This window comes from Ahaetulla prasina, chromosome 2, assembly GCF_028640845.1.
Source record: "Ahaetulla prasina isolate Xishuangbanna chromosome 2, ASM2864084v1, whole genome shotgun sequence".
In the NCBI taxonomy this organism is placed as follows: domain Eukaryota; kingdom Metazoa; phylum Chordata; class Lepidosauria; order Squamata; family Colubridae; genus Ahaetulla; species Ahaetulla prasina.
Genome location: NC_080540.1, coordinates 139,058,807 through 139,080,919, shown reverse-complemented (window position 1 = coordinate 139,080,919; position 22,113 = coordinate 139,058,807). Strand labels below are relative to the sequence as shown.

At 38.0% G+C, this 22,113-nt stretch overlaps 1 protein-coding gene across 2 annotated transcripts; it reads left to right on the top strand.

Moving 5' to 3' along the window:
- The first annotated feature begins 7,389 nt into the window (after positions 1-7,389).
- Positions 7,390-15,036, top strand: RPL38 (ribosomal protein L38). 2 transcript variants are annotated; one of them, XM_058171349.1, is made up of 5 exons: positions 7,390-7,481; positions 7,695-7,722; positions 10,174-10,234; positions 12,366-12,488; positions 14,958-15,036. In XM_058171349.1, the coding sequence occupies exons 2-5, from the start codon at positions 7,720-7,722 to the stop codon at positions 14,981-14,983; spliced, it is 213 nt and encodes a 70-aa protein (XP_058027332.1). In that variant the 5' UTR covers positions 7,390-7,481; positions 7,695-7,719; the 3' UTR covers positions 14,984-15,036. The 2 variants fall into 2 exon arrangements, with proteins under 2 accessions (XP_058027332.1, XP_058027333.1); XM_058171350.1 differs by having other exon boundaries at positions 7,416-7,524.
- Positions 15,037-22,113: the final 7,077 nt, after the last annotated feature.

The window sequence follows — 22,113 nt, the reverse complement described above, 5'->3', positions numbered from 1 at the left end:
TCTTCGTGTTTTAGAAATTTTAGTATTCTTATCTCCTTTTAGAGTTATCTATCATAGTTATTTATAGCATTTAGAGTGTTTCTTGTAAAAATCCATTGCAGTTTTATAGGATTCTTTTGCATTCGAATTCATGACCTCCGCAATTTTACATTAATAATTTTATCTTTACCTTACTCGAGTCTATCAATATGACTTTTTATTTTCATTTCTATTTTACATAATTATTATTTGTTTTATGCCGATCTGTGACCGAAATAAAATGGATTGATAACTTCTAAACAACTTCAAACTTCACCAAATGTCACCAGAAACTGTGATTGCTTCTCATGACAAAGATCATATTAAACAGCATTCACTTTGCAGTTGGAAGATGTTGTTTCCAAAACAACAACAACAATCATTCTTATGACATCTCTGTATCTCAATTTTAGTAACAGATCTATAGGATGACAGAGAAGAGGGAGGAGGTCTAATTTAGAGGTTTCAGTAAGATAAGGAAGATCCACTGAAAATGGAAATTATCTGAATTTATAAATGTGTTACCCATTTACATTCATTATCACCCTACTAATCCTGAAGCAAGGTGCAAAGTAAGATGGGTAACATAAAATTACATTTTAGGTCATGGATAATAATTAGGAGTCCTGTGAAAATCAAATGCTCATCTTGAATTCTTCACAGTGTTGTGATAGGGGAGAAGTTATTCACAGTCAGAGAGCTGCTCAGAAAAGATTGCCTTTCATAATATTTATATAGGTAGTCCTTGATTTATGACCATAACTGACCTCAGAATTAGGGTCGTAAATTGGACCAGTTAAAATGTGACCCAGTCAGTGGTGAAATCCAATTTTTTTTACTACCGGTTCTGTGGGCGTGGCTTGGTGGATGGCTTGGTGGGCATGGCAGTGGAAGGGTACTTCAAAATCTCCATTCCCACCCCACTCCAGGGGAAGGATACTACAAAATCCCCATTCTCTCTCCAATCCTGGGGGAAGGATATTGCAAAATCTCCATTCCCACCCCACTATGGGGTCAGCCAGAGGTGGTATTTGCCGGTTCTCCAAACTATTCAAAATTTCCACTATTGGTTCTCCGAACTGCTCAAAATTTCCACTACCAGTTCTCCAGAACCTGTCAGAACCTGCTGGATTTCACCACTGGACCCGGTCCAATTTTAAAACCTTTATTGCAGTGTTTGCTAAAAAAAAACCCCACAGTCGTTAAAGCAAATCCATTGTATCCAGTTCCCTTTTCTGCCAGAAACCAGAAGGAAACACTGGTTTCTAACAAAAAGGATTGTAAATTGTGGTGTCATAACTGCAAGATGCTGCAAATGGCCATAAATGCAGGCTGGTTACCAAGCACTTGAAATGCAATCATGATGGTCAGGTGGGGGACGGGGGGACTTGGGGGAGGCTTACCATCGTAATTTCAAAATTGGGTCATAATTTCTCCTTTAACTTTGAAGAGTCACTAAGTGATCAGTCTTAAGTCAAGGATTATCTTGTATCTATAACAGAGGGAGGGCTCCTATGAATAAAGTAGCACTATGGATTGATTTTGATTACCCTTTTTCCAGTAAGTTAAAAGAAAGGAAAGTAGTGTGGAAACAGAGGAGGGTTTCTAAGGCAGAAGGATGTGATCTAGTCACATAGAGTGAGTTCAGCTCATTGAGGGTTAAATTCACTGAGGGCTGGCCATTGCTACTGGCAGATGATCTTGGTTCCATAATACGGCAGGTAGTTGCAAACGCATAATGATTAATGACAGGCTAATAAGCAATTCCTAAGGTGAACATGATTCCTGTGCAAGCCAAGCTGGATTGCAACTATGATTAGTCTCTCTTTGGGGATGGATTGTTTTTCATTTTTCTTCTTTGCCCGCTTTATTTCAAAGCTGTATTCAGGGTGCCCCCTTGTGTTTTATTTTTATCACTACGTACATGGCTCTGCTAAAGGAAATGAGGAACAAATATATACAAGGGCACACAAATAAACCAAGGACACGCAGGGGTTTTGCATTAGCCCTACCTCTCTTCCTCCTGCATAAAGGTAAAGGCAGGTGATTGTAGATTATCATCTAATTTCAAAAGGCCCGTCTAAGCTATCAGTCCAGGTTTCTGACCAGAAAGGGAGACCATGATAAAAGAAGGAAAAGAGGTGGGATGGACTGCCATTGGCAGATAGCCTCCAACAGATCATCCTTGAAAGGATACAATTAAAAAAAATCCCTCATTATAAAGATGCACAAAGTAGATGTTTAAGGTTATAAACTCAAGTATTCCAAGTATTTGTACTACTATCTCAGTGCAAGAAGAACTGATGTATAGAACTTGCTTCTAGGTAAAGATGGAGCATGTGTCAATTTTATCTACGGAGACCCTTCCCGAAACAACTGCCATTTATGATGGCCCAAAGATGCCCATCACTCCAGCAAATGTTAATAAATACAATTACCACTTCAACTTAATGTATATAGAGGCCAACATAATAGATACTGTATAAATCGATAGAGCCAAACATGAATGCTGTTCTATATTGATTTTTCTCTGGAATTCAAGTCACAAGTAGATCCATTTATATTTAAGCACTGAGATCTGAGAGTTTATAACTGCTGAGAATATGAAATGGGATCATGCCAGTTTAAATTTCATCTCAGCAATAATTTTTCTCAGTTTCTTCAATAAGCCAGCCCTAAACTCTTTCTGCAAGTAAGGAGGGATTATGTCAATCATGCTAAGTTTCAATCAGGATTGCCAAGATCAAATGTGTGAACCACTCTGAACACTTGAAAATTGCCACATGAATGTTGTTGCTACTGTAGGTAGCGCTTTTTAGCAATCACAATTGGGATCAGCATTGGTCATTAAGTGAAGCAGTTGTTACGTGAAACCAGAGGTGAAATCTAATTTTTTTGCTACCGGTTCTGTGGGCGTGGCTTAGTAGGGGATCATGTGACTGGGTGGGTGTGGCTATGTAACCATGTGACTGGGGATCAAAAGACAGAAACTCACTAGCAATGTCCTGCTGGAGCAGGGTTGGACTAGATGACCTCCGCATCCCTTCCAGCCCTGGATTATCCTCTGAAGCTACGTCTAGTGCCACGTTTGTACTCCTTCCTTCCTTCCTTCCTTCCCTGTCTCCTCCCTCCCTCCCTCTCTCTCTCTCTCATAAACAAACCCCCCACACACACACACACCGTTTTTCCTCCCAGCAGGCTTCAGGGAAGCTTCAGGGAAGCCTGCTGGGAGGAAAAAAAGACTCCCCCACGCATTTTTTGGTTTCCCTGAACCCTGCTGGGAGGAAAAACAGACAACCCCCCCCCCAATTTTTTGGTTTCCCTGAAGCCTGCTGGAAGGAAAAATCGATCCCCCATTTTTTGCCTGGCACCCAGCTGAGCCCTGCGATCATCAGAAGCTTTTTACTTTTACTTTTAAAAGCATTTTTTTGGCCAAAGAAAAAATGCTTTTAAAAGTTTTAAAAATCCCTCTGATGATCGCAGGGTTCAGCTGGGCATGGGAGTGGGGCAGGGATTTTTGCTACCGGTTCTCTGAACCACCCGCCACCATCGCTACCGGATCAGACGATCCTGTCCGAACCAGGAGCATTTCACCCCTGTGTGAAACCATACTATACTCCTGTCATGTTGTGCTCAAGTATCTTATAATTAGGAAGTAAAGGATTCTGGACCTAATCATAGTGAGGTCTTTGGTTGATGTTCATCATAATAACTTGTGTTGGGTTCTGCACAAAGGTAATTTTGGGAGAAGAGGTTTGATTTCTCTACTCTCAGATTTTATTAGTTACCAGGCAATATGAGTTGAGAAAGACAAGAAAAAGGTTAAATGCACTCAGACGTTATATTAGCAACAATCTAGTCCAATCTGATTCTGATTCTGATTCTGATTAGTCAGTTTTATTCTACAGGAAGGCAATTACATGTGAATGCAGAATTATATAGAAGCACTCAAGCTGAAGAAACACCTTATATTTTCAAGCCTAGGTAAGTGTTGGAGAGACTGTTTTTCCATCCTTCATATCTAGGGTGAAGCCTCTGGTTTGCTTTCTTCTAAAACCTTCCGGTCTGTCCGTCCCCACACACAAAAGGTCCATTTTTCAGGCATGTAATTATTCATATTATACCCACCCCAAAGGGATGCAGTGGCTTAGTGGTTAACACACTGGTCTTGTTGGCTGGAAAGTCTACAGTCTGGGTTCAAGACCTGAGTGCCACACAACAGGGTGCCACGTTACTTGCCCCAGCTCCTGCCCATCTAGCAGGTCGAAAGCATGCAAATGCAAGTAGATAAATAGGTATCACTTCAGAGGGAAGGTAACAGAATTCCATGTGCCTGAGGGTATAGTCATGCTGGCCACCTCACCACAGAAATGTCCGAGGACAATACTGGCTCCCTCAGCTAAGAAAAAGGGATGAGCACTGCCCCCTAGTGTCAGACAGGCTGGCCAAGGGAAACCTTTACCTTTACTTTATCCACTCCAAACCTAATTGGAATCAGTCCAGTTCTGGAAATTAGTGCACATACTAGAATCCAGTGTTCTTCAATAATCCTTTGTCATAAAATGTTATCTTTGTAAGCTCCCTTTGTCATAAAATATAAGCTCCCTTTGTCATAAAATGTTATCTTTGTGGTTTCTGCTCTGCCTAAGGACAGTTTTATCCCATTCAAAATACATTTGTCCATCACCCATCTTCTTCCACTTATGGCTGTATGACTGTAACTTTGTTGCCTGTATCCTTATGATTTATATTGATAGATTGTTTCCTGATTGCTTATTTGTACCCTATGACTATCATTAAGTGTTGTAAGTATTGTAACTTAATGAAGGTATCTTTTCTTTTATGTACACTGAGAGCATATGCACCAAGACAAATTCCTTGTGTGTCCAATCACACTTGGCCAATAAAAATTCTATTCTATTGTATTCTCAAAATACATTTGTACATCCTTGTATTTTGCCATTCTACAGAAAGCAAGATATAAACTGAGTGGAAGACAATAAAGATAATAAAATAGCATGTATAATATGCAAATTTGTAGGACTCTTGTCAGGCCAAATTGTCATCCCAAACACTTTCTTTTCTGAAACTAGATTCCTTGGTGGGTGTGCAGACCTATTCCTTTGTCGTTCCTTTTCTTCTATTCCATGCTCTTTCAATCCATTCTGACTGGTTCTTAGAAACCCTCCTATCTGCATAATTTTTCCATTATAAGACAGCAGACTCTCCGACCTGCTATCCCATAGTCCTTTCGGAATGGATATAAACTGCTATGGAAAACTGCTTTTCTAAGGTGTATAATTGTAAGCTTCCTACAATACATTTAAGGATCTGGTTGTTCCCCATTTTTCTCCGAGAAGAGAGAAACCTCATCATGACTGTGCCTCTGAAGCACTGTCATTATCAAAATTTCTTAGGTCCCGCTGCTGTTAGAGCGCTTCTTGCTGATTCCCTCCTGGTCGAAAGCTACAAAGAAATAGATCTCATTTATCTTTTGCTCTTTTTAAGTATAAAGGCTAAAGTGTAAGTATAAAATTTACGTATAAGGGCTTATTCAGGAATGGTTTCTGTTTTGCTTCTGATTGAATAAGACAACGAAAACTATTTTTTATCTTCATGGTGGTGGTTGCTTAATTTTTTTTATGCATTTAATCCATGAATAGAATAGAATAGAATAGAATTTTTATTGGCCAAGTGTGATTAGACACACAAGGAATTTGTCTTGGTGTATATGCTCTCAGTGTACATAAAAGAAAAGATACGTTCATCAAGGTACAACATTTACAACACAATTGATGGTCAGTATATCAATATAAATCATAAGGATTGCCAGCAACAAAGTTACAGTCATACAGTCATAAGTGGAAAGAGATTGGTGATGGGAACTATGAGAAGATTAATAATAGTGCAGATTTAGTAAATAGTTTGACAGTGTTGAGGGAATTATTTGTTTAGCAGAGTGATGGCCTTCGGGGAAAAACTGTTCTTGTGTCTAGTTGTTCTGGTGTGCAGTGCTCTATAGCGTCGTTTTGAGGGTAGGAGTTGAAACAGTTTATGTCCTGGATGTGAGGGATCTGTAAATATTTTCACGGCCCTCTTCTTGATTCGTGCAGTATACAGGTCCTCAATGGAAGGCAGGTTGGTAGCAATTATTTTTTCTGCAGTTCTGATTATCCTCTGAAGTCTGTGTTTTTCTTGTTGGGTTGCAGAACTGAACCAGACAGTTATAGAATAGAATAGAATAGAATAGAATAGAATAGAATAGAATAGAATAGAATAGAATAGAATAGAATAGAATAGAATAGAATAGAATAGAATTTTTTATTGGCCAAGTGTGATTGGACACACAAGGAATTTGTCTTGGTGCATATGCTCTCAGTGTGCATAAAAGAAAAGATACGTTCATCAAGGTACAACATTTACAACACAATTGATGGTCAATATATCAATATAAATCATAAGGATTGCCAGCAACAAAGTTACAGTTATACAGTCATAAGTGGAAGGAGATTGGTGATGGGAACTATGAAACGATTAATAGTAGTGCAGATTTAGTAAATAGTTTGACAGTGTTGAAGGAATTATTTGTTTAGCAGAGTGAAAAACTGTTCTTGTGTCTAGTTGTTCTGGTGTGCAGTGCTCTATAGCGTCGTTTTGAGGGTAGGAGTTGAAACAGTTTATGTCCAGGATGTGAGGGATCTGTAAATATTTTCACGGCCCTCTTCTTGATTCATGCAGTATATAGGTCCTCAATGGAAGGCAGGTTGGTAGCAATTATTTTTTCTGCAGTTCTAATTATCCTCTGAAGTCTGTGTTTTTCTTGTTGGGTTGCAGAACCGAACCAGACAGTTATAGAGGTGCAAATGACAGACAAAATAATTCCTCTGTAGAACTGAATCAGCAGCTCCTTGGGCAGTTTGAGCTTACTGAGTTGGCGCAGAAAGAGCATTCTTTGTTGACCTTTTTTGATGATGTTTTTGATGTTAGCTGTCCATTTTAGATCTTGCAATATGATAGAACCTAGAAATTTAAAGGTTTCTACTGTTGATACTGTGTTGTCTAGTATTGTGAGAGGTGGAAGTATGGAAAGGTTTCTCCTAAAGTCTACCACCATTTCTATGGTTTTGAGTGTGTTCAGTTCCAGATTGTTTTGGTTGCACCACAAGACTAGTCCTTCACAAGTAAGCAAATTCTAATCTAAAGCTTCTAGTTGTACGTACATACAAGACTGATTTGACAGCTACAATGCGTACGGCATCCCTGATACCCAGCTACAAAGTGCTTACAAGCTCCACGCGCCTCCACTCCGACACCGCTGGGTTCCAACTAGTTTTGCCTCGCTTGCTATTATGATCTTCCCCGGCCTCCGTAGCTTAAGCTCCAAGCAGGGTTTAACTACCCGGATGCGGAAGTGCTTGTTCTTTTCTCTCCCGGGTGGTGGTGCCGTTGTTTCGAGTTTCTCGGTAAGTGGCGGTTGCAATCCGTTGGCATCCGTGGAGAATCCAGGTAGGGGCAGCTGGGAAGAGGGCGGAGGAGGAGCGTTAAAGTGTCGAGTGTGTGGCTGTTAATGTTTGGGGAGGGCGGAAAAGGGGGGCGGGAGGAAAATAAGTCGGCGATTGACACCCCCCCCCCCATTTCGGCAATTAATTCTTGACGATTTGATTTCTGTTCTGCAGGCAGCTGCTGCCAGAAGCCCTCGCCATGGTAAGCGGCGGATGCTCCTGAATGGTTTTGATGATGCCAAAGTTAAAAGAAGCCGGTTGGAAAAAGATTCAGAGGAAAAAACCTTTTCCCGCGAAGGGCATTTTGATACAGACGAATGGCTAACATATATTCATGTTCCATGAATGTTTAAATAGTGTTCCCGTACTTCGTTCTCACGTTTTAAACAAATCAGGCATAGTTTTTAATTTGTGTGTGTGTGTTTTTTTTACATTGAGTTAAATTTAATACATGGAACGGAAATAAAGTAAGAGAAATAATTTCATCCGATTTCTCTCTCTTTCAATTCCATATATTAAATGTAGCAAAACCTGGGGGGGGGGAGGTTGTTATTCTAGGAGAATAGCAATGGAAAGCAACTAAAAACAATGTAAATTTTCAGATGTAGCTTTATTGTAAGACCGTGTGGTTATCCCAAATAAAGTGGATGTGGATTAACCATTGCCTTCTTCCATGATATTTTTTAATTTAGTGATCCAGTCTGTAACTGTAGTATTTCCTGGAAGAAATACTACAGATACAGATCAGTGTAGTAACCCAGACTTGAGCCTGTTAGTATCTGAGCCCAGAGGGATTAACATAGCCACAAAGAAACCATCCCTGCTTGCTATAAGAAAAGTATATGAAAGCTACTATACTAGTTAGTGCTGGGGGAGAAGAAACTAGAAGTTTGGTGTAAAAATACAGGTAGTCCTCAAATTTGCAATCATTTGTTTCATGACCATTTGAAAAGGGTGAATTATGACCATTTTTCACACTTAGGACTGTTGCAGCATCACCATGGTCACATGATCAAAATTCAGACGTTTGGCTTTGGTTCATATTTATGACGGTTTTGTAGCCTGACATGCAAAGTCAATGGGGAAGCCAGATTCACAGTAAAACAGCTGGGTTACTAACTTAACAACTGATGTGATTCCCTTAACCCCTGTGGCAAAAAAAGTTGTAAAATGGGGCAAAACACTCTTTTAACTGTTTTGCTTAGCAACAGAAATGTTGGTCTCAATTGGTTGTAAGTCGAGCACTACCTGTACTAGCTTTTTTGAAACATGCTGCTTTTGATTGAGATAAATGCAGAATAAGGTAACCATCTTCCTTTGTGCTGTAGATCTTTTGATGCATATGTCCTGTTGCCTGTAGATATCAGAATAGGGTAGAATGTTCATTTTGGTAAGTTTTGTGCCACTTGCAAAGGGAGATGGAAATCTTTCACCAACTTCTGATTGGTTTTCATCACTTTACTTACTCCAGGTTCAGTGAAAGGTTGGAATTAAAAAGGCATCTAATGTGTCTTAATTGTATAAAACACTAACCAAAGCCTGTCGATCCATCAGCCTTTCCAATTCTGGAACAACAGGAAAGGGTTAGAATTATAGCTTGAAGAAAGTTGCAGCAGTTTCAACAAATGTTTCATATGTGATCCCAGCAAGTTTTTTCATGGCGATGGACTGGGTTTTTTGATATGCTTGAAGATATTCCAGTTACCTTTAGTTGTCAGGCCTGATTTCTCCAAAGTGACCCTTGCCTTAAGAACAATTTATGATGGACATTTTTATTGGAAAACTAAGTTTGCTCCAAACTGCATTCAACCAATCCCCGTGTATTCTCTTCAAGGGAAAAGGGATGGGGAAGTAGTCTTCTGTCCAGATGACAACATGATTTCTCAAAGTCATACATAAGCAAGATTAACAGGCAAGAATTAAATAGACAGCAGTTAGTTGTCTTTAATGCTAGTATGAGGAGCAAATATGGAAACAGGAATTTCCAGGCCCTCATTTATTAGCGAACTCATTAAGGTGAAGCTACTCAGAATATTGTGAAGAGTTTCCCAGATTTCTTCTCTCCTGCACTAAGTTACAGTTTATAAGATAAGATACCAATATTGCTCATAGTTACTATGTCTTAACGTTCATTGAGCAGTCCTTGGTGCTCTCTGAGCTTGATTGTTTACTTACAGCAGGGGGGTCAAACTCATGGTCCATGGGCCGGATACGTCACGTGCTCGCCCACCTGGTTTAGCGAAGGGGAAAAAAGTCCCGATACATCACGTGACACTGTGAGTTTGATACCCCTGACTTACAGGCCTTTCATTACCCAAACTAGAGAACATCAGTGCTAGTCCCAGCACTAGCACTGATAATGTTCACTAGTTTGGTAATGTAACATCTGCAAGTAAACAACCAAGTTCAGAGAGCACCAAGGACCCCTCATTTCAGCTCTGAGCTACAAATATTTCTTTATTGCTAACATTCGTTTCTATCTGCTTCCTTATATGACACTACTTTTTGCTAAAAATGAATTCATAAAGGTTACAGTTTTCTGTTTAAAAGAATGGCTTGGCAGAAAAGGGAAAGTTGTTGAGCTGCAGGAATAAAATGTATTTTCACAGTGCACTGGATGCCAGACTCATATTAATTCTTGTATTTATTATAGCCTCGAAAAATTGAAGAAATCAAAGATTTTCTGTTGACTGCCAGGAGGAAAGATGCAAAATGTGAGTACCAGTTGGGGCTCTTTGCTTTGTTTCACTAATTATAATGATTGTGAGATTTAGTCTTGTATTTTAGTTTATGCTGAACATATAATATCAATTATGTTAGAGTGGTATTCTTTAATATTAATTGTGGGCACTATCAACTTTCTAAAACGTACCACCACAACCCAGGTCTTTTCCAAATACTGTATTTGGAGAGCCATGTCTTAGTCATGCATTCTCTTTTCCTCTGTCCATGTTTTAAAAGCAATGACTCCTTTTGTCGACACTTTTAAGTGACGTCTCTGAATATTTTGTGATATATATAACATCATTAAGTAAATGATTGGAAGTTTAATAGTGAAACATTCTCCAAAGCAGTTTTAATTTACATCATTTAGAGTCATTTAAAAACCATAAAGTTTTGTAGTAGCTTTCATTGGCATTACTTAACCATGGTAAATTTCTAGGGCATTATAATCAGCTAAGAAATTGCCATTAAACATATTTTTATGCATGTTTGCTTTTAGAAACCGATTCGGAATTCTATTATGCTTGAATCAAAGCTTTTCTTTATAATGGTTTTGAAACTTAGAAATGTACTGCAGAACTGCATACAAGCTTGTGAGCCCTTTAGAAATATCCATAATTGAACACTTGATGGAAAAAGTACGTGAATCTTTACATAATAACTAGTGATGTTTCCTGAAGCAGCAGTGATTTCAGCAAAGGGATTGCCGTCCTGTTAATCCTGTGAATTTACTTGGGGATATTTTGGCTTCTTCCTCTTTATAGAGTTATTTCAACTCAATAATGATAGATACTACTTTGGTGGGAAGGTAACAGTTTTCCTTGCACCTTGGTGTATAGTAGGGGTGTCAAACTAATGTCACGGCTGCATCACATGACGTATCAGGACTTTTTTCACCTTCACTAAACCAGGCATGGGCGTGGAGTTTGACAGCCCTGGCATATAGTCATGCTGGTCACATGACTGACTGGCTTCCTTCAGCTAAGAAGCAGATGAGCACCATGCCCAGAGTCGGATACAGGAGAAACATTTACCTTTACTTTACCTGAAACTGTTGGCTTTAGGTCATGCTGCAATTCATTTGAGTTAAAATCGGAGCTTTGCTTTGGCCATACCAAAGCGCAAACTTTCTTTTGCTTCAGCCATTCTTTGTAGATATGCTTGTGTGTTTGTGATCATTGTTGTGCTGCATGATCCAAATTCACTTACGTTTCAATTTTTAGGCAGATAGACTCCTGTAGAACTTCTCAGTATAGTTTATAGATGCTTTCCCTCTTGATCCCGAAAGTGCAGAGCCACCCCAAATCATAATAGTACAACCGGCATGCTGGTTGGGATGAGAATCGTTTGCAGAAATATGATGGTTTTTCTCAAAATACAACATTTCTAATTTTTTTCCCAAGTTCTACTTTTGACCTCTCTGTCCATCTAAATTATTGCAGTAACTTATTGAATAGTTCCTTATGGAAGACATTGTAAGAATAGCCTACAGATCTTTTGCCATTATTCTGGATTCTTTGTAGTATCCCAGTGTATTGTATTCCAGGAGCAGTTAAGTTTAGTTTACTCTTAAGCTAAATCTTACTCTTAAAATTATCCTAAGGTTTCACATATTTTCTCTAAGATAGTGAATGTTGCCTCAGAATGTTCCTTAAAGGTATAGTGCATATTATTGGGGTATAAAATCTACCGGTACCAATAGGCCTTAAGTCAAGCTGATATCACATTGCTGGTCACAGTATTGCAGGTTTACAGATTATTCTGAAAGATTCACAGATTTTCTCTTAACACTGTAAACCTTTATTGTAAAGATGTTAGTGCTTGTTATTAGTAATGAAATCACAGAAACTAGATTTTGGCTTATTTTTATGTACTTTTGATATTTATGAGTCTGGAACAAGTATTAGCCTCAAGATTATTCCAGTATGGTATTTAAACAAAAACATTTTTAAACAGGTATGATAACTTAGTTCTACTTCACAAGTGTCTCTGTTGTCATGAGATAAAGTGGATGTAATAAAATGTTCTGTCTCAAAATTACATTAAATTCTGTTGCTTACTAGATGGTTTGTTTCTTAGTATAATCAATGCATAATAATAACTGATATTTTTATACAATAGCTGTTAAGATCAAGAAGAATAAAGACAATGTAAAGTTTAAGGTGCGCTGCAGCCGATATCTGTACACCCTGGTCATCACAGATAAGGAAAAGGCTGAAAAACTGAAGCAGTCTCTGCCACCAGGTAACTGACTTTATAAGTGGAATTATGCAACAGGCAGTAAAATTAATAGTAAGCAAATAGTCCCACATTTTAGCCAGTTGATCCTTATTGCGGGTTTTTAGGTATATAGTTTTGTCTATTTGTTCTTTCATAAGATGATGAGTATTCTAATTGGGTCACTCTTTTGCCAATCTTGTCTCACAGGATACTATATAAGATGCTTTGAACAGCTGGATAAAAGCCAAACTATAAATCTAAAATGACTTAAGTTATTATGTTTTGCATGTGGAGAAACCCTGAACATTTGGGGCACTGGGCAAGTTTGAAAAAAATTAAATGATTACAGGCTTCCCGAAAATAAACATGTGAAGAGTTAACTTCACATGTTTCAGGATGCTGTGACATCAAATGAGGATACTTAGATGATTCATTCATTTTAAGAGATCAGAGAAAATGGGGAGTCCCCACCTAACTTCTCCTTAGTAGATGAAAGTGGGAGGCCACCTTGAGATGAAATTGCTGCTATAAGTTCCTCCTTTTAATGTCAATTAATTGATACCTCCAAGAAGTGGGAAGGGGAAGCCAGCAAAGTAGTCATGAGTAGGAAAAACAGTCCTTTAGATATTTTAGTTGATAATGAACTTTGAATACTATTGCCAGCAGTTTGAATTGATCCTGGAAACAATTTAAATAAAATAGTCCTATTTTCCTAAATGGAATTTCTCTAAAGAACCTGGCTACAGCATTCTGGGTCATTGTTATTTCTAAATACTTTTCGGCTTATTGCAATCCTCCAGATGTGGAGTATTAAGGCATCAGTTACTCTGACCACATCTCTCTCTAGTAACCTAACCTGGGTGAAGGCATTCCCAGTTACAGCTCTTGTCTGAGGTCAAAGACAAGTGCAGGGAAACTGCTGAGCTGTGAACCTACATTTGCTATTTTATCCAGCATTGATTAAATTGTTATTCCAAAGTCAGCATGACTAAATAAAAATGTTTGTGTCACAGCTGAGTTTTTGGTGATTTGCTTCATATCCAGGTATTGGTTCTGGATATCTTCATCCAATTCTAGGGAGGCTGTAAAAGAATCAGTTTGAATATTATCTGTATTTTGACACAAACTGCAAATTGCAGGATGAAATTTTCCAGCAGTTTTCTGGAACTGTCAGATGATATGAATAAAACGTAATATTTAGCCACTTACTAGTGACTGATAAATTGAAAGGCCACTTTCTTCATTCAACAAGAACCAAACTATGTGCCTAAAACTGATTTGAAATTAGAACAATTAATAAGTGGAACGACTTGCCTGCAGAAGTTATGAATGCTCCAACACTGGAAATTTTTAAGAAAATGTTGGATAACCATCTGACTGAGATGGTGTAGGGTTCCTGCCTAGGCAGGGGGTTGGACTAGAAGGCCTCCAAGGTCCCTTCCAACTCTGTTGTTATGTTATGTTATGTTATGTTATGTTATGTTAATCCTAATCTGTAGGTATAGTAGCTTAAAATTGAAAGGCAATTTCACACTTTAAAATGTTTAAAAATTGAATCTGTAAACTGGCTGAAGTAACTTGATACTGCTGTATTAATTAGGCATTATCTCTTAGAAGGACAGTCTTTTCCCTTAGGAAAAAAAACTATAGTTAAGGGAGTTGAATTTCCATTGATTTCAGTGAATGAGTATAGCAGATCCTTTCAAAGTTAGTGGGATTTAATCACTTAAATCCCTTTGCATTGTAAACTGAATTACTGTGCTGTTTGCTTAACAAATAGAAATATATTTTTTTTGTTGATATCAACATGAAAGTTTGCTTTTAAGGGATAATTCAGGTTTAATGAAAACAATAAATTGGTGCTTTGTTCGTGTTAAAAATATAGGTGACTGAATGAAATGAAGTGATCCCAGAAAGCAGTAGTTTTGTAGTATATTAATCCAAATAATACATATTTTGTATGAGCACCAGTATAGTTTCAGAATTGGCAATAAGGTGCTGGGGGGGTTAAACATACAGAACAGATTTAGAGGGAAAAGCCTGAAAACCAGAGTAATGAATATCCACTAAGGGATGTGGCAGATGGGAGAGTTTTGTATTTTGCAGCAGATACAAATAAAATGTCAGCCTAATAAGCTAAGCTTTTAAAGCCCTGTGTCTAAATGTCACTTGTGTAACAGGGAATATTGTAGAGCTGGGAGGCTGCTTTTAGGCCATCAAATTCAACATCTGTGCTGGATAGAATAGAGAGATGTCATTTTGAAGAAGAACATAGATAATTTTAGATGTTTAGTGACATTTATATCAAGCCACCAATTAAAAACTAGCTATGAGGCTGCAAATTATGCTCTTACACTTGCTCAGAAAGATCTCCTTTCAAAGTTAGATAACGTTTGTTTGGGGAAATGGTTAAAATGATAGTTTTACAAACAGAAATAATGAAAATATTGTCTGTTTGCTCTTCCTCCGTTTGTGTTTCTCTTTGTTCTCTAGGTTTGGCAGTAAAAGAACTGAAGTGAATCTGTCCTCTTTGGAATTTGGCCGGTGGATTGTAATAAAGAAATGAACTTTCTCTCTTGTCAGTGTCGTATTTTTCTGTGAGTAGCTTGGCAGGAAATATAACTGGCCTAGCAAACATTGACCTTCCATAGTGTGAAATCAATAGGCATAGACAAAAAGCGTCTGTTCTTAATTTTGAAATAGGATTGATTTGGGTACTGCATTGTGCAGCTCCCACCTGCAGTTCTGGTCTAGAGTGGTTACAGTTCTGATGCACGTGAGATGAGCTCTTGCAAATCCAATTCTTGAATATTGGAATAAGATCCAAGTTGGCATGAAACCTCCTTAAGTAGCTTCTCCAAAGCAAGCATACTTTAGATATATTGAGAATTTTAACCCATTGATTTTTGAAAGCTGAAACACGTAACAATAGTCAGAATTGTCAGTATATGCATTCCATCTATTAAAGCATGCAACCTGAAGAGGGGGTATTCATTCATTCCAGATCTTGTTTTGAAAGCCTCTTGTTGGCTCAAGATGGTGTTCATGAATAAAGCAGGGGATGGTCTTCAGTATATAAAGAGTATGTTTTCATCAACCACTGCCAGCTTTCTTCCCATAGCTAAACCTTGATTCTAACTACTGATCTGGTCATCATGGCAAGCAGGAGTTCTAAATCTTATAATTAAGAGATGCATTTTAAGATATGCTGTGATGCCCATAGGCGCCAATGTACCTATGAATAATTTTCTTGCAGCTGTCAGACTTCTTGCGGTACAGAGGTTTTTCATATCTTTTAAAATGGAAAACGGGCATGCTATGGAGCTTATGCCCCCTAGCATTTTTATTTCCAAGAATGCTGTTTGATAGTCATCAAGCCTAGAGGCGGAAAATAAAAATAGCAATGATGTATTTCAAGGTTTGTCCAGAAGTAAAGTAATGGTAAACTCAGCAGGGTCTTGCAGAGGAAGAACATGTAGGAGATGTTTCTCTATTGGCTGCCTGAAAAACTGTTCAGCTGAGATGAAACTTAAGTCTTCATACTAGTTTATCAGCGAGGTTTTAAATTATGATACTTCAACATCCTAAAATCCACTGGAATTCCTGCTTGCCATAATTGCGATCAGATCAGTGGTTACCTAAACACTCATCTATTTATAAGAATTTTCTTGAAAACTGCTTTTCACGCTGGATTATAAAAATAAAATGGGATTTAGGAAAAAATTGTTACAATGTATATGTTACATTTCTAGATCATTGCAAACCACAGCGTACAACTGTTATTTAATGTGTTCTTTAAATTATAAATATTCCGTGTCAAGATAAGAAACAAACCAGAGTTTGCTGGCCATTCAACACTGATGTGGATGGTAAGATTTTCATAGGAATTGTCTGCCAATTTGTAATTTAATCATAGAGTTGTTTTGTACATATCTAATGAGATGGTTAAAAGTATTAGACTGGGATGGCTAGATTCAAGTTCCCACTCAACTATAGAGCTCACAAGGGTTAAATTGTGTGCTCTTAGCCTAATTTATGTGAGGGGTAGTTGGGATAAAATAAGAGGTGATACTCCTCAGACACACAAACGATTCTATGGCTTCAGAGGAAACAACGAGATACAAAATGCAGTAAGTACTAATAATGGCTTCCTAAGTCTTTTTTCTAGTTTTGAATATAAATCCTCCAGCAGGTTGATTGTAAAGATACAGACAGGCTGGTATCAGAGCAGCATTTTGATTAGAATATGGTAGCAGTGGATATCTTGAGTACAATAAAGGTTTATAACTTTTCTGCCACAGAAAATACAGTGATACTTAAGTGTTTGCCAATCTTTTTGAATTTCCAATATTTCTGAATAAATAGAACCTAAAAAAATGATCTGTCTGTACACAAGTCCTAAAACTAGATTAAGGGAACCCAATTAAATGAGTAAAATGTTGTAGAATGAATAAGATGTTGTTTTACAACAAATTTTCCTTTGTGAATTATAACAATTTGCAATATATAATGTTATTTGATGGCTCATCATCATCCTAGAGGGAAAAGAATAAAAAGACCATGCCTCAGAATTGTAATTATACATTCAGTAATTACAGTTATGACTGCCACTATCCCATTAATAAGAAGCTCCTAGTGCAAGTTTTGTGAGATGAATTTCTCAATATTATAAAATCCAGGTGGATATTATAAAATCAAGCAGGAAGGTAATGCATTGGAAGCTTCACCTTCAGTTACAATTCATATCTGGTCAGTTTACTTTGATCTCTAATTGACGCTGACACGGTGGCAGTGCTTCCTACTGTGTATTGTTCTACGCTAGAGAATTGTTTGTCAGAAAAAGACTAGAAGCATTTTATCTGTGAAAATTAACATTTGTTGGTTGTGCTCATTGTTCCAGTGGTAGAAGTAAATGGAACACTTTATGCTGCATAGGCATAAAAAGGGAATCCGCAAAGAATTTGTCAGCCCTAAGGGACAAAATGTTAAATATGGACTTGAGTTACCATTTTCTCTAAACACTGTTTTTAAATTAAGCATCATTTTGAGTCACATCCTGGAGTAGCATTTCTCTCATCTTGTGTATTTGCAGAAAGACTGAGCTAGCAGAATTATCTCCTTTTCATCTTCAGTAGTGCAGCTGAAGCAGACATAAATATGTATTACATGTTCTCTGCTAAATGAGAAGAGCTGTTATGTGCTTATGCTGATTTGCAGTGATAAATGGAAAATCTCTTAAATTACTTTCACAATGGGACACTACTAGCCTTAAAAATAAGCAACATACCTAAAGATTTCTATTACATACTTTTGCCTCTTCTGTCACATAATTTTCATGTATTTTTGCCTAATTTTCATATAAGCATATATAATTTTGATGTCTCATTCTCTCCCATAACATTGTTTATTAATAATTATATAATAATTAGAGGGTTAGAAAGGATGGAAGTGAGAAGTGGGAAGGAGGAGGGGAAAGAGGAAAGTGAGGAGAGGATGGTGGGGAAAGTAGAAGAAGGATGAGAAGGGTAGAAAGGATTAAGGAAGGGAGTGGCGACCGAGCAGGCCCGATTGAGCATAATTTAAGTATAGGATCAATTGTTGGATAAGTGATTGTACTGTACACTGGTCAAATTGTGGGAATTATTATGGAAAATAAAAAACTTTTTTAAAAAATAATAATAATTACATACTTGGATTTTTTTAAAAACTCCAGTAGTTTTTTTAATGGATTTTACACAATGGGTTTTTATTGTTAGTTACAAAGTCATGTCTGACCCATCATGACCCCATGGACAATATTCCTCCAGGCCTTCCTGTCCTCTACCATCCTCCAGAGTCCATTTAATCTCATGCCGACTGCTTCAGTGACTCCATCCAGCCACCTCCTTCTCTGTCGCCCATTCTTCTTTTGCCCTCAATCATTCCCAGCATTACGCTCTTCTCCAGTGAGTCCTTCCTTCTCATTAGGTGGCCAAAGTATTTTGAGTTTCATCTTCAGGATCTGGCCTTCTAAAGCAGGGGTCTCCAACCTTGGCAACTTTAAGACTTGTGGACTTCAACTCCCAGAGTTCCTCAGCCAGCAAAGCAAAGCTGGCTGAGGAATTCTGGGAGTTGAAGTCCACAAGTCTTAAAGTTGCCAAGGTTGGAAACTCCTGTTCTAAAGAGCAGTCAGGGTTGATCTCTAGACTGACCGGTTTGATTACCTTGCAGTCCAAGGGACTCGCAGGAGTCCTCTCCAGCACCATAGTTCAAAGGCCTCAATTCTTTGGCACTCAGCCTTCCTTCTGGTCCAGCTTTCACAGCCATACATTGCAACTGGGAAATCCATAGTCTTGACTATATGCACTTTTGTTGGCAGGATAATGTCTCTGCTTTTTAGTATGTTGTCTAGGTTTGCCATAGCTTTCTTCCCCAGGAGAAAACATCTTTTAATTTCTGGGCTGTAGTCCCCATCTGCAGTGCAAACTGATAATTCTAGAACAATTAATCTAAATCCAAGAGGAAAATTATAGCTATTTTTGCAAGTCACTTCTTCATAGTTGTTGAAATAAAGCATGGCTTTGATTCCAATTTCCATTTCCACGAGTAGAAAGGTCTTGGATACAGCAAAGGAACCCCAAAAACAAATTTTTCAGCAGGTTACAGAAAGAATAGTGATTTTGCTGCTATCTCCATGTAACTGAAGGAGATTTTTTTCCTGTGAAAAGAGTTCAGCTCATGAAACTTGGGGTCCAAAATATTATTAAATTCAGAAAATCCACTTAAAGTGGAGAAGAAACTCACATAGCTTTGCCATATCAGATTTTGACTTCACTCCAAATGCATGGTATTTTGGGGAAAATAACTACTTCTTAAAACCAGTTTGACATCTGAATTCAGTGTGTTAATCTCTGCATATTAACCCTTCAGACCATAGAATATATTTTTAATGAATGTAAGCTTTAAAGTTTGTCAGTATTTATACTCCTGTGCCCCAGAAGAATTCTATGAAAATGGAACAGATGCATTGGCATAGGTGGCATTTTATGTCAGACCACATTAGGTTACAAAATAATACATAAAGATACATGAACTGACATGCACATCAACAAGACCAGGGGTTGCTATAGTTAGATTCAGAGGTAATGACAAATCTTGGGAGAAAATCATGGCTGTTCCACAACTTCCTCATTCGCTCAGTTTCTACTCCTGCTTGAACAGATTTGTAGTTTTAGTCTATAGACCTCTGGTGGATTTCAAAAATGTTTACTACCGGTTCTGTGGGTGTGGCTTGGTGTGGGTGTGGCATGGCTTGGTGGGCGTGGCAGGGGAAGGATACTGTAAAATCTCCATTCCCTCCCCAATCCAGGGGAAGGTTACTGCAAAATCCCCATTTCCTCCCGATCAGCTGGGACTTGGGAGGCAGAGAACAAATGGGGACAGGGCCAATCAGAATTTTTACTACCAGTTCTCCGAACTACCCAAAATTTCTGCTACCGGTTCTCCAGAACTGGTCAGAACCTGCTGAAACCCACCTCTGCTATAGACAAGAAGCAATTTATGCTGTGTGAATGTAACATGCTAAATCAGGAAACAACGTACAAAATGAAGAGAGAATAAACCTGAAGGATTCAGGTTCTGTTATTTTTAAACAAGCCTGAAATATCTAATGGAACATAAATCCCACCACTATGCATGTAAAGACTCCTTATCTAGCATCATAGGATGTAGCATTCCAATCGTGTGCTAATTACCATTCCCTTGAAAGGACCCTTCAGTTACATATTAAAGATTAATTGCATCAGGCTGGAAGTCATGACCTCAGAATGGAAAATCTTTGGGATTTATACATTCTATTAACCAAAGAATATAAATTCTTGGAAGCTATAAATACAGACCATTGGTACAATGATTCATAAAGGCTACAAAGAATAGCCTGTTAAGCTGTCTGGTTAATTTCCTCTTGCTCCCCCTCCAAAATACTCTCTTTCAAATAAAAGTTTTGCAAAAGCTTTACACACATACAATTTGCTTTAAACAAGTCTTTAATTGCCAAGGAAGTTCCTTTTCACAAGTGAGACGGGTGCAGAAAAAGCATATTTTCACATTAGTAGAGTAATTCTCCTTTGACGGAGAAAATATGATAGAATTATGAAAAAGTCCTCATTATGCATAAATCACTGCTCAGATTTAAGCTATTTAGATAATATAGAGAAATGAATCGTGATTTGCTTCTTAAGCATAATTTAAATCTTTTTTCCTGAATGTTTAAAAATAATAAAATGGATAATTTAAAAAAAAGAACGTTGGTTTAGTAATATTCAAAGATATCTCTGATTTTGACCAGTCACAAGTAATTTGTATTCTTCTTCCTTGCCAAGCTATCCCTTGATATCATTACGCATCCAGGGATCTGAAACACATATCTGATAATCTATCAAATGAGTTTGTTTTTGTTGTAGGTTTACCTAGTTATCTTCCTTGAATTGTGTTGTACAATAACTAAGGATAATATTCAACAGTATTTTATAATTAATAGATTTAATTAATCTATCCCAAGATTTATATGTGCTGCTACATAGGGGAAAAGTTTGTTCCTCTCTTTTTGACAATCAATCAGGTTTAATTTATTATCTCACTGATTTACTATCCTTGAAGACTACCTGGAAATTGCATCCAATCCAAATGCAATCTCAGACTGTGACTTAGAAAATATGTCAATGTACCCTTCTTCAAGAGCTGCACCATTTGTTTCCAAGGGCTACTCAGATTGATAATGATTCAGGTTCTGGCTATCTGGAAGGCCAGCTTCTCTCACCAGTTCTTCACTGAGATCCAGGTGACATGGTTCCCACAGGTCCTATCCCCGCAGGAATGCTGTATGCAGGCATCTCAGATTTAAACTTTCTCAGTTACAGATTCCTTCTGTAGAACAGTGTTCCTTCTGATAGGTCTTTTTCACAAAGCTAATGAAACCAGGCTGTCTCAGTGGGTCTCTGAGAGCTAAGGGAGCCATTTTAAGCTCTCAGATCAGGATGGTATTATGATTGAACCTCAGCATGTGGGATATTATTTATTACAATCGTTCCTCAGCTCTGACAGGATAGTGGGGGAGAGCTGAAGAAGCTTCTTGGATGAGAAGAGAGATGACATCAAAGAAAAAAACAAGAAAGTCCAGCTGCCCCCAGAAAAAGCACCTTTAAGACAACCATAACCTGGATGATTGAGAATCTCTACAGACTTTTAGCTATACAATTTGGGACGGACACCCTTTGAATGGTGTGGGAGTAGGAATGGATTTCCAGGGGAAAAAATTGCAGACTACAGGAACCAGGAGCACTACTCAGGTGATCCTGAGGACACAGATAAACTTCCAAATGCTTAAATGACCTTCTAAAAGGATACAAATGACTAGCTGTATATAAATCCTTCCATTCCCCACTATCCTATCAGAGCTGAAGAAGTTTCTTGGATGAGAAGCGAAACGTCTTTAAAGGAAAAAACAAGTCCAGTTGCCTCCTGAAAAAGCATCTTTGGGACAACCATGACCTCAATGACTGAGAATCTCTACATTGGTTATTACAATGTTATTTTACGTTATTGTGCTTATACTGCTGTGTAATCTACAGAATAACAGAGTTGGGAGGGACCTTCAAGGTCTTCTAGTCTA